The sequence below is a fragment of the Bufo bufo genome, chromosome 1 (assembly GCF_905171765.1).
Source record: "Bufo bufo chromosome 1, aBufBuf1.1, whole genome shotgun sequence".
NCBI lineage: Eukaryota > Metazoa > Chordata > Amphibia > Anura > Bufonidae > Bufo > Bufo bufo.
Window position 1 is genome coordinate 379,554,498 of NC_053389.1, and position 13,617 is coordinate 379,568,114.

General features: G+C 44.6%; 1 protein-coding gene across 5 annotated transcripts in view; it reads left to right on the forward strand.

The window, feature by feature from the left end:
- The window catches only part of P4HA2 (prolyl 4-hydroxylase subunit alpha 2), a 179,044-nt gene that overhangs the window by 92,754 nt on the left and 72,673 nt on the right, over positions 1-13,617 (forward strand). For 3 of the 5 annotated variants that reach the window (XM_040405214.1, XM_040405229.1, XM_040405223.1), the window contains 2 exons: positions 10,115-10,174; positions 10,243-10,308. In XM_040405214.1, coding sequence (XP_040261148.1) covers positions 10,115-10,174; positions 10,243-10,308 — 126 coding nt within the window. The remainder of the gene's footprint in view (positions 1-10,114; positions 10,175-10,242; positions 10,309-13,617) is intronic. The other 2 variants (XM_040405245.1, XM_040405236.1) reach the window with 2 other exon arrangements.

A 13,617-nucleotide genomic window follows, 5' to 3' on the forward strand; every position in this document is an offset into this window, starting at 1 on the left:
ATTGTCCTGGTGGTAAGTAGACAATGCAATATGTTTATTATTTAATTGTTTAGTTATTAATACTACATTGGAAACTAATTTACCTCACGTTAAAAGGACACTATAGTCCCAGAACCACTACAGTTTAATGTAGTGGTACTGGTGTCTATAGCCTGTTCCTGCAGAGAAAAGACACTGTGCAGTACTGGTGTTAAAGTGGCACTATATAGTTGTTAGGAGTGGGGCACCCTCGTGTCCCCCTCCCACTGGGCTGAAGGTTAAAACCCCTTCAGCCACTTACCTTTCTCCAGCGCCGGCACTGGGAACTCTTCTCCCCGATCCTCCTCTCAGCTGCGAATGCGCATGCGCACGCATTCAAAACTATGTTCCGCGTCTTCCCACTGTAATTTTCACAGTGAGAATCGCGGAAGCACCTCTAGCGGCTGTCAGGGAGACAGCTACAAGAAGCTTGATTAACCCTAAGGGAAACATAGCAGTTCTTTTAATTTAAATGCTGAGAAAGGGGTGGAACATATGTGATGTCATGATATGGGCAGATCATCTGATAAGGGGGGGGGGCATCTATTTTTATCTTGCCTAGGGCGGCAAAAATCCTTGCACTGGCCCTGGGCGTCACACATCAGTATATACAGTGTACAGGGGGTCACACATCAGTATATACAGTGTACAGGGGGTCACACATCAGTATATACAGTATACATGGGGTCACACATCAGTGTATACAGTGACCGGGTCACTGATCTCTATATGCAGTGGTGGGCGTCACACATCAGTATATACAGTGTACAGGGGGTCACACATCAGTGTATACAGGGAGCACACCTCTCTATATACAGTAGTGGGGGTCATATATCACTGTATGGGGCGGTGTCACACATCACCATATACAGAGTGCAGGAAGGAGAGGACACACCATTATAGATGGTGAGACCAGTGACTTCTGATATCACTGACCTCAGCCATACTGACGGCTCACAAGGGGTTAAATCTCCTGAACTGTTGGTCTGGCTGTAATATCATGTGTGTGATAAGAACACAGAGCAGAGGGGCCATAAACCAGACAGACACTTGGATTCCTCACAGTTTGTGGTCCACAGCGCTTCCCTGGCTCTGCTACATCCTCACATGTTGACAGGATCCTCTTAGTACAGGAGAGACAGAGGGGCCAGAGCCTGCAGTGAGATCAGCCATCACAGCTTCTCCTCACAGTCTCCCTTCCTCCTGCAAAAGTTTCTTTATTTCAGCTTTTAATAAGTGTCCCTGCCAGCCCTGCACAGCCAGGAGTTCCAGAAGCCACCTCTGATACAAGCAGGGTGCTTTAGGACCCAGACAGCAGCACAGGCTTCAGGCATGGACGAGGTAGCTCCTCCATGGCACCTGCAGGGATGGAGGAGACAGGACGGGGCTGCCAATAGCAGGAAAACCAGGCAGATCTGCTTAAGAAGATATATTAGTAAGTGTAATATCTCCCACCTTTCTTTATAGTTTTAATCAGTGGTAACAGAGGGGCCAACCCCTTTAAGCTGATAATTCAGCTTTGTATTGAAGTGAACACCTTGTTTGCGCTGAAAAAAGACACATGTATTCTGCGCAATTTTTTTTTTTTAAGCGAGTATATCAAAATCAGTCGTGTGACCTGGCTTTTTAAAATGTTTGAGATTTATACTGATGACCTACCCTTAGGATAGGTCATCAGTATCTGATCGGTGGGGGGTCCGACATGTGGAATCCCTGCAGATCAGCTGTTTGACAAGGCACCAGTGCTCCTGTGAGCGCCGCGGCTTTCTCCGTGCTCACCAAGCACAGCGCCGTACATTATATAGCGGCTGTGTTTGGTGTCACACTCAGCCCCATTCACTTCTATGGGGCTGAGTTGCACCCAGGCCACATAACACATGAACGTGTCGTCACTTGGTGTACGATAAGCTGCGAGAAAGCATAGTTCACCAGTAATTAAATCTCTGAGAACCTCTCTGAAGTATTTGTATACCTCCATCCTAAGGCCGAATGCACACGGCTGTGTTCCGCGGCCGTGAGCGGTCCGTGGTATGCCGGCCTGGATTCCTGCTGACAGCAGAAGCGCACGGCGTCATTGACTGCTATGACGCCGTGTGCTTCATGCCGCCGCTGCACTACAGTAATACACTAGTATGATCTATACGAGTGTATTACTGTAGTGCAGCGGCGCATGCAGCGCACAGTGTCATAGCAACCAATGACGCCGTGCGCTTCTGCTGTCAGCAGGAATCCAGGCCGGCATACCACGGAACGCTCACGGCCGTGTGCATTCGGCCTAAATTAGATTGTTTGTTTAAAATGAGTCGTTTCTAGCATAGCTTGATGCATTCTAAATCTACACCACTAGAGAGCAGTCTCTAACAAAGGTTACTAAGTCTATAAACTGCTGCCTCTTAATAACCCTATGATGTCGAATAATGTGTAATATTACATGATTCATTTAATGTATATGCTATTAAGTTTTGCAGTTAAAAACTGGTTATTATGAGCATAAAGAAGTACACATAAGGAACTCAAATTGCATGTGGTGGATTCACGTGTGCTGGCTTTGTTGTAGTTATTTCTTGCCATAATTATACAACTTTGTCAAAGTTTTGTGAAAATTGAGGCAAAAATCATGACGACAACAACAGCAGCACATGTGAATGCACTTTTAGAGGGGTTTGAGGCTAATAACCCCCCCTGCACCACTAGCCGAGTACAAACACTGCTTATTGCAGTGAATGGAGTACACAGGCAATTTCTGTGCTGGAAATTTGAACTGCTGCTGCTCTCCTTTAGTACCCCTAGTCATTTTAAGGGAGCAGTAGGGTCAACAGAGGTTACATACATTATTTAGAGGATCGGTCAACTCTCCTCTGATTTGTCTGTTTTAGTAAATACTTTTATTTTCCTTGAAGTATTAATTCTGGATATTGTTATCTTGGGGTCCATTCACACGTCCGTATTGTATTGCGGATCCGCAAATTGCAGATCTGCAATACACCCGGCCGGCAACCCCATAGAACTGCCTATTCTTGCCCGCAATTGCGGACAAGAATAGGACATGTTCTATTTTTTTTCCGGAGCTGCAGACCGGAAGATCGGGGCCGTGCTCCGGAAATGCACATAGTATGCTCTCCGCATCCATTCCTGCCCCGTTGAGAATGAATAGGTACGCACCCATTCTGGATATTGCGGAATGGATGTGGACCCATTCCACGGACGTGTGAATGGACCCTCAGAACTCCTGCATTGCATCATTCCACTGCATTGACCATTGGGCATTACCATACCCTTTGTCCACAAGTTATGGCCATAGAGTCTGACGCCATCAGCACTGATAGGACAGTTTTAACTAACTGCTTACCCCCACTGGAGGGGATTTATCATGTCCCTTGTGCCAGAAAAGTGGCTTTTTCCCAAGCTGTGTGTTTGCGACTTCCTAAATGCAAGTCACCTTTACGCCACCCTCACCACTTGCAAAAGGGGCGTGACAAGAGCAGGAAAGGGGTGTGGCCGACTTATTTTCCTTTCCACCAGTTTTCTGCAGCTCAGAGCTGTCCTAGATTTCTGGTTAGGCACATGGACTGCTGGAGGATGCGCCGAATTGGAATGTTGTGCACCCTCCAGCAGTGCAGAAAGTGCCTGTTTTGATAAATCTTCCCCATTGTGTTCTACATTATCAGTGGGTATACCAAAGATGATCCAGAAGTGCTATTTTATGGGGAATGCAAGTATTTACTAAAATGGTCTTGTTAGGAGAGGGGACAGGTCCTCTTTAAGGTCATGTGCACACAGCAAAATTTTCAACTTATTTTGGTTCATAGAACGCCTCTTTTATGCACCATATTACTCTTCCCAAAAGGTCCCCATGCTTTTTAGTGGAAAATGTGCACTGTGGTTCACATAGGTCCCTATTTATACATCAAATATGCTTCAAGAGGTAGCATGTCACTACTTTGATGTGTTTTAGTAGCTGATATTCCCAAAATACACTCCAAATATACTTGTTTGCTATTTGTTGTGTATTTTGCAGGCGTGTACACTGTTAATGCTGAAAAAAGGAGTACAGTGGAAAATTAGTTCCTCATCAGCTGCCAAATGATGCAGTGTGAACATAGCCCTATATATTAATACACAAATGTACTTCTATTTTAGTTTTGTGCATGTAACGTCTGTCAGTGATTTTAGTTACTTGCTGTCTTTTGGCTAACCATTCAGTTTACAAGATTAAAATTGTTAATCCGTGTGTGTTCATCTAGCGATGGAAAAATATTGTGATCTTCCAAGCAGATTTGTATCTGGTGTTCATGCTGGTAAAGTTTATGTATAGTGTCTTTGTGCTAAAATGTAAAATATATTGCAAGCTGTGTAAAGCAACAGTTTTCTAGAACCAAAAAACAATCTCTAAAATCAAAGGGACTCTGTATCAGGACCACCCATTGTCATTCCTGAGATTACTCTTCTTGTGCTGCTTTTTAGTCCTTGTTTTTGGTGGTGGGTGACGCAAGGTGCAATTTTGCTTTGTGGCTTGTCTGGCTATGAAGTCTTTGTTATTGAATTCATCTTTAATTTTCAATTGAACATGCTCCAAATTCATTAAAAGTTAAATTTGCACAGAGGGCCAAATTGCATGATGAGCAGAATAGAGCTTGAAATATAATTTCCGCTAGCTTGCTGAGCTGCTATTTTATATTAGTTAAGAAATGTATACATGCAGCTTTCTAGCATGTCTTATTGAAAGGTAGTTGCTGTGTTTGCACTGAAGCCTGGCCTGTCCAGAAATTGTTTCATACTTGGGTTAGGTTTTTTTGATTCCTTTTCAGGACATCCACCTAATGTGCTCATTGCTGGTGATAAGAAGCCACGTCTAGTGAGCTGATTCTTAATGGCTGGTCTGCACAATAGCAGGAATCACTTGAAGATTTGGGCAGTAGGACTGAACTACTGAGCACGTGCCACCACCGCCACAGGACATATTAGGTGGATTCTCTGAGTGGGAATTAAAAGAACGCCAATGGACCTCCTAATAAATTACATCAATGTCTAGGCACAGAAGAATGTTTAAAGGTTTATCCCACAAAAATATTTATCATCTATCCACAGGAATGGAGGATCCGCAAGTCCCCACCCTGAATGGAGCTGTAGTACACGTTGGTTCACTGCTTCATTCACTTTTATGGGGCTAACTGAGCACCCCACTGTCTCCATCAACCAATTGTCTCCAAAAGTCAGTGGACATGAGTGCTACCACTCAACCACTTATTCAAAGAAGGTTCCCACGGCCAGACCTGTAGCGACCCAACATTTATTACGTATCTTGCGGATAGGTGATACATTATTTTCTTGAGATAACCCCTTTAAAGGGACACTTCCATTATTTGTATCACATATTAACCTATTAGTGACTTATTTTTAGTTTTTTAACTAAACAAGTTAATGGTTTTCTGAAGTAATTTTCTGAAGTCACTCCATGTTTGCTACTTCCTCTCTTGACTCTTTACCTTCCTCCTTTGTTTGTACTGTTAGCACCAGTCAGACTATCACTTGGACCAGAGGGGAAGGATGTTAGTGGCTCAATTAGTACATCACACTGATAAATGCAGTTCTCTTCTGTGGGCATCTTTATTTAGGCCTATCGAGAACATTACAGCTGTCATACTGTTATCCTAATTCTACAATCTTCTATTATGCTAACAGATAACATTTCATTAAACAAAGGATTACCTATGTATATAGGATTTTTATCTCTCTGTGCTGACTTCTACGGAAGAACAATATTTTGAATTTAATTTTGAATTTTATAGTACAGCCGAAATGAAAAAATAAAATAAAATTGCTGCTATGAATATTGAGCTTACAAAAATACCCCTTTTGTGATGGAAGTGTCCCTTTAATGATTCCATGTTATGTTTTGCCTCATTTACTAGAGAAATTGATCATGGAACATATCTCTAAATGACATTTAGGGAGCTCACCCCACTCTACTTTAAAGAGGACCTTTCACCGATTATTACACTATGAACTAACTATACAGACATGTAGAGCGGCGCCCGGGGATCTCGCTGCACTTACTATTATCCCTGGGCGCCGCTCCGTTCTCCCGCTATGCCCTCCGGTATCTCCGCTCATTAAGTTATAGTAGGCGGAGATTTCAGTCACTAAGTTATGGTAGGCGGAGTCTGCCCTTGTTCTGCTCTAGCGCTAGCCAATCGCAACGCAGAGCTCACAGCCTGGGAGGTTATTTTCTCCCAGGCTGTGAGCTCTGCAATGCGATTGGCCAGCACTACAGAAGAACAAGGGCAGACTCCGCCTACCATAACTTAGTGACCGAAGATACCGGAGGGCATAGCAGGAGAACGGAGCGGCGCCCGGGGATAATAGTAAGTGCAGTGAGATCCCCGGGCGCCGCTCTACATGTCTGTATAGTTAGTTCATAGTGTAATAATCGGTGAAAGGTCCTCTTTAAGAAGGAAATGCTCTCTGCCAGATTGGTTATTCAGCCCTCACTTTAATGGATCTTAATAGACATAAGCTTATTAATGCTAAGATCTCCAAATATAAAGTTGTAAAAGGCAGTTTAGTTGTATATTTAGGGAAGGCCTGTTTCCCATGAGCAAGTCTATTGCGGGAATAGTGCTCCGTGTGAGTGTGATCCTCCGCTCTGGAATTGCAGGAGTGCCGGCATTATCATGATTTATAATGCTATGTGTCTCTGCTTAGTAACATAGTAACATAGTACATAAGGCCGAAAAAAGACATTTGTCCATCCAGTTCGGCCTGTTATCCTGCAAGTTGATCCAGAAGAAGGCAAAAAACCCTGTGAGGTAGAAGCCAATTTTCTCCACTTTAGGGGAATAAAAAATTCCTTCCCGACTCCAATCATGCAATCAGAATAACTCCCTGGATCAACGACCCCTCTCTAGTAGCTATAGCCTGTAATATTATTAAGCTCCAGAAATACGTCCAGGCCCCTCTTGAATTCCTTTATTGTACTCACCATCACCACCTCCTCAGGCAGAGAGTTCCATAGTCTCACTGCTCTTACCGTAAAGAATCCTCTTCTATGTTTGTGTACAAACCTTCTTTCCTCCAGACGCAGAGGACCACAGCTTTATGTCACTATGATTCTGTAGAAGTAAGGTCAAGCAGAGGCACAGCCCTAAGTCGTCTTCATGGAGGCAACTCTTGGGGGATACAATAAAAGTAAAATTAAAGTTATATAAAAGATTAGAACAGTAATGTAGATACTAAAGGAGAGAACCTTTATCAACTCTTCTTAGGTTTAATCCATCTCAAATGTTCTCTAATATACTGTATATAGGCATACAGTATACATCACATACAGTGTGAAAGGATAACATTGGGTGGAGGAAGTCTAAATGATTCTGCAACTAAGGCCTCATGCACACGACCGTTGTGTGCATCCGTAGCCGTTGTGCCGTTTTCCGTTTTTTTTTTCGCGGACCCATTGACTTTCAATGGGTCCGTGGAAAAATCGGAAAATGCACCGTTTTGCAGCCGCATCCGTGATCCGTGTTTCCTGTCCGTCAAAAAAATAAGACCTGTCCTATTTTTTTTGACGGACAATGGTTCACGGACCCATTCAAGTCAATGGGTCCGTGAAAGAACACGGATGCACACAAGATTGGCATCCGCCTCCGTAGGTTACTTTCATACAGACGGATCCGAAGATCCGTCTGCATAAAAGCTTTTTCAGAGATGAGTTTTCACTTTGTGAAAACTCATATCCGACAGTATATTCTAACACAGAGGCGTTCCCATAGTGATGGGGACGCTTCTAGTTAGAATATACTATGAACTGTGTACATGACTGCTGCCTGGCAGCACCCAATCTCTTACAGGGGGCTGTGATCCTCACAATTAACCCCTCAGGTGCTGCACCTGAGGGGTTAATTGTGCATATCATAGCCCCCTATAAGAGATCAGGGGCCCCAGTTTGAATATCATTGGTGGCCAGACCCCCCCCCCCCTCCCTCTATTGTAATATCATTGGTGGCCAGTGTGCGGACCCCCCCCCCCCTCCCTCTATTGTATTATCATTGGTGGCCAGTGTGCGGCCCCCCCTCTAATGTATTAATATCATCGGTGGCCAGTGTGCGGCCTCCCCCCCATCATTGGTGGCAGCGGAGAGTTCCGATCGGAGTCCCAGTTTAATCGCTGGGGCTCCGATCGGTAATCATGGCAACCAGGACGCTACTGCTGCAGGCCTGGTTGCCATGGTTACTTAGCAATATTCCAATATTAGAAGCATCATACTTACCTGCTGCGCTGTCTGTGACCGGCCGGGAGCTCCTCCTACTGGTAAGTGACAGGTCTGTGCGGCGCATTGCTTAATGATCTGTCACTTACCAGTAGGAGGAGCTCCCGGCCGGTCACAAACAGCGCAGCAGGTAAGTATGATGCTTCTAATATTGGAATATTGCTAAGTAACCATGGCAACCAGGCCTGCAGTAGCGTCCTGGTTGCCATGTCGGAGCCCCAGCGATTAAACTGGGACTCCGATCGGAACTCTCCGCTGCCACCAATGATCGGGCAGGGGGGGGAGAGGGGAGGCCGCACACTGGCCACCAATGATATTACAATAGAGGGAGGGGGGGGGCCAGGGGAGGCCGCACACTGGCCACCAATGATATTACAATAAAGGGAGGGAGGGGGGGGGGGGGGGGGCGACGGAGGCCGCACACTGGCCACCAATGATATTACAATAGAGGGAGGGAGGGGAGGCCGCACACTGGCCACCAATTATATTACAATAGAAGGAGGGGGCCGGGGGATGGGCCGCACAATGGCCACCAATGATATTCAAACTGGGGAGGGAGGGGGTTCTGCCCCCTGCTGCCTGCAGCCCCTGATCTCTTACAGGGGGCTATGATACGCACAATTAACCCCTTCAGGTGCGGCACCTGAAGGGTTAATTGTGCTGATCACAGCCCCCTGTAAAAGATCGGGTGCTGCCAGGCAGCAGGGGGCAGTCATGTACACAGTTCGTAGTATATTCTAACTTGAAGCGTCCCCATCACTATGGGAACGCCTCTGTGTTAGAATATACTGTCGGATCTGAGTTTCACGATGTAAGTCAAATCCGATGGTATATTCTAACATAGAGGCGTTCCCATGGTGATGGGGACGCTTCAAGTTAAAATATACCATCGGATTGGAGAAAACTCCGATCCTATGGTATATTAACTCCTGACTTTACATTGAAAGTCAATGGGGGACGGATCCATTTGCAATTGCACCATATTGTGTCAACGTCAAACTCATCCGTTCACATTGACTTGCATTGTAAGTCAGGACGGATCCGTTTGGCTCCGCACGGCCAGGCGGACACCAAAACGACTTTTTTTTCTCCAAAAATCAAGGAAGACCCACGGACGAAAAAACGGTTGTGTGCATGAGGCCTAAGGGGAAGTGGCAGTGCGTGACATGTAAGCTATTTGTCAGGGATTCCTCAGTCATGGGTGCTGTAGCTGCACCTTAGGCATACTTGTCAGCCCAGTCATTGTGCTAAAAGGCCTTACAAATGGTTGCATACTTGAAAAAGAGCTTAGATATTGATGGCCTATTCTTAGTGTGTAAAGGGAGTCCAAACTCCAGGGCCATTCCTACTGATCAGCAGAATAACGGGGTTACATCTCATTGACCACTACATCCCCTTTATTGGTGAGGAACCAAAACATACATACAGGTGGTGCCGGTGCCTGTACTGGTCTCATTCATTAAATTCAGACTGAGCTGGAGCACCATCTACACTAGCGCCTTTGCCTGTGGATACAATAAAGACTCCAATGTGGCGCTAATTCGACCTAAGGATATGCCATCAAACTCCCTTTTAACTGGTTTTGTTATGGAAGTTTTATAGCTATATATAATCATGGCCTGCATATTTCTGCTGTGCAGATTTGCCCTTATTTAAGATGTGTAATCTCACAAATTTGGTATGAAGTGCCCCCACTTAATAATATTAATCTCTCTTTATTGGCTGGACTTTTACACAAAGTACAATTGTATTTTGTGTTCAGGAATCAAAACTAAATGGTTATGATTATTTTTAAATGTGAATCTGGGTTAAAGTTATTATCTGTTGCAGCGTCCCTTTGACTCCAATCTCAAAACGGATGGAAATAGGCTTGCAACATATCTTAACTATGTAAGTACATTGTTACATGTTCTGTGACCCTTCAGGTCTGCAGTTTATTCTCATGTTTAATTTTATAGAAAGAGGAACCTGATGTATTCAAGCGTTTAGGCACTGGCAATCGTGTGGCTACCTTTTTGAACTACGTAAGTATGGTAGCTTACATAACAACTGAACATTGTACGCTAGCTGGAGTGAAGCAGAGTTTAGTAGGATGGCTTCCAAAGTTTTTCATTTGGCCTTTTTTTTTTCATATTACCTGCTTTGCTGGCTTGATTAATTCTTTTCCATAGCATTATACTACTTGTTTTCAGGGGTTATGGTCACCACTGCAGTGCAGATACAAAGTGACCGGAACAGGAGCTGCTGCAGGTGCGTGCCTATGCGCACTCCAATGGTCCCAGCCAGACAGGCCAGCACACTTTCCTATTGTGTGTAACCCCTGGAAACGAGCAGTGTAGAATGAAAATGAATGAAGCCAGCAAAAGAGGCAATATGACAGTACATTGGTAAGTGCCTTGTAGTAACTTTGTCTACATAATAAGTTCCATTTTGCTGAAGTGCGATAACCCCTGTAAGTAGTGAGGTGGGGCCTCGATGGATCTTTTTGAACCTTTTTTTCAGCACATCCCACATATGCTTGATCGGACTGTGATCTACTTGGAACTGTTTGTCTTGTTCCTTAAACCATTACTGAACTATTTGTTGCACTGTGGCAGAGCGTTAGCCTGCTGAAAGAGGCTATTATTTGGGGAAAACCCTTGCCTTGAAGAGATGTACTTAGCCTGAAGCAATGTTTAGGTATGTGTCAGAGTAACATCCATTGGATTGCCAGGACCCAAGGTTATCCAGAACAACACATTTGCCTTGTGCCATCTCTTCCCCAGGTAAGCTACTCACCTGGCCATCCACATGATGTAAAAAATGAAAACTTTATTCACCACACCAGGCCACATTCTTCTGAAGCTCGCATGCACATTGTAGGCGCTTTTGAAGGAGGACGGAGTTCAGTATTGGCTCTAAACTGTAATAACAGATTTAACCTTGTTTTCTTTCCTAGGCAACATTTATTTTTTCATAACTGAACAGTCTTAAATAATGAATGAAAGTACATCAAAAAGGCATTGCTTAAAATGCATACCATAGGTGAAAAAGACAAATGATACATGTCCAAAACGTTGTGCCATGGGTTCAACTACACAGTTCAGTGTGTTGGTAATTCACCTACTATATAAGCCGTTCATATTCATTTCTATCGGCACAACCACTGACTTGTTGTATGGTATTTTTTATTTTCCTTTGCTGTCAGGATTTAAAGCTGCGCTGAAATACATTGTTGGGACGGCTGTACATGCTCACAGCAGTCCTCTCTATTATATTAGTAATCCAGTCTGTTTATTTCAGTGCAGCTTTCAGTACTAGCAGTGGGAAAATAAAAAAGGTGATCTGGACTCCTCATGTGCAGTACTACTTATGTATCATTGCAGATGGTAGTCCAGAATTATGACATATTCCCTTTAACCCTTTCAGGAGAGGGCAATTTTCTGTCTGAGTTTCTGTTTTTTCATTTCACTGTTCCCTTCATTATCTGGGTCAGTACCATTACAACAATACCAAATTTGTATAGTTTTTCTTTCTTGTGTTTTAATACTTAAATATTCTGGACCCCTTCCCCCCCCCCCCCCCCCCCCCCGCCCAATATATATATTTTTTATATTTATGTGTATGGAGTGGCGGGAGTTCATTGATTTTTACTGATACCACAGCATCTACTGGGTTAAATGTCTGCAATCTGCGACATTAGCTCCAGGTATATGCTGTTTAAAACGGCAGACACATGGCAGGTATGGTGCCTGTTCGAGAGTGGACACCATTTTGTAACCCTGGGCCTTTGCTGTGCATGTAGGGTGGTGGTGGTCCATGTGGGTAGCGTCACTGTTAGAAGAAAGTTTCACAGAGAAGTAAGATTTACAGGGAGGTGTGCCCGGAGCAAACCAGAAAGAACAGCACGGCAGGATTAAAGTTTCCCAATGAAACTTAGGATTTTGGATGAATGAATTTCTTAAAATTCTATTCTGGTCCAATTCGACCGAATAGGCAGTTGAAATTTTAGACTCTGTTTGCTCATCTCTGAACACTTCTGGAACGGATGTGAATAATCATTTCTGTTGATTAGAGTGAGAGAAATGCGATGTGCACAGGAAAGTTATCTATATTTTGTGGATCCATGGTTTGCAGTTGAAAATATAGTTGTGTGCTTTAGTCCTAATACTGTGCAAACATAGGCTAGACTGTCTGGAAATATACAACATTTGTCATCTTTGCTGATGCTGGAGGCAAGGTGGGACAAGGTATTTGGCACCCTAGATGGAGCAGGCAACTTACCCCCCCTCCCCTCAATCAATTAAAAGTAACATTACTTTCTAATCAAGATATTAAAACACATGTAAAAGAAGCAGTGAAGGGCAGATCTAGTGCCTTACAGGTGACCTCTCCACGGATTTCAGTTCTTCACGTTCCTTTTCTTCTTTATTTGGTCCAGACCATCACAGACAGACTTCTTTGGCCAGGGGTGTGCAGCCCCCTCTGCCAATATTTATAATGCCCCTCCTGCAGTGCCAGCTATAGCTCTAATGTCCCCTTGCAGTTATAACTCCCCTGTAGTGCCCCTTGTATTATAATGCCCCAAGTAGTACATATATTCCCCCGATAGTTTCAGTATATAATGCTCCCTCGCCCCCCCCCCCCCCCCCCCCCCGGTAGTTAGTGCCAGTATATAATGCTCCTCTGTCCCCCATAGTGCTAGTATATATGTAATGCTCCTCCTACACAGCCAATTTATAATATATAGTATATAACGAGATTTTGTGAAACTCACCTGTAAAATCTTTCTCGCTGGGTTCATTGCGGGGCACAGGACCGTGGGTATAGCTTGCTGCTGCCACTAGGAGGCGACACTAGGCTGAAAAAAGACTTAGCTCCTCCCCTGCAGGCTATACCCCCTCCAGCCTGGAGAGAGCATGTCAGTTTGTGCACAAGCAGTAGGAGCAGTAGAAAACATGTGCCAAGTTAAGGAGAATGCAACAATAATAAATACTGGGTGGGTGCTGTGTCCCCCAATGAACCCATCGAGAAAGAGAGAGATTTTACAGGTGAGTTTCACAAAATCTCGTTTTCTCGCTGGTATCATTGGGGGACACCGGACCGTGAGACGTCCTAAAGCAGTCCACGGGGAGGGAAAAAGATCCACGCCCATGAAATTGCACCCACGAGAATGCCAAATGCACTGCTGCCTGCGAGACCTGGAAGCCCGGAGCCGCACTGGCGATACCTAGGAAGCACCTGGCAAAAAAACTTGGTGAACGTGCGCCAGGAAGACCAAGGCGCTGCCATATACAACCGCGAGGCTGATGCAGGGTGAAACGCGTATCCCCCGAAGAGCTGACCGCTGGTCA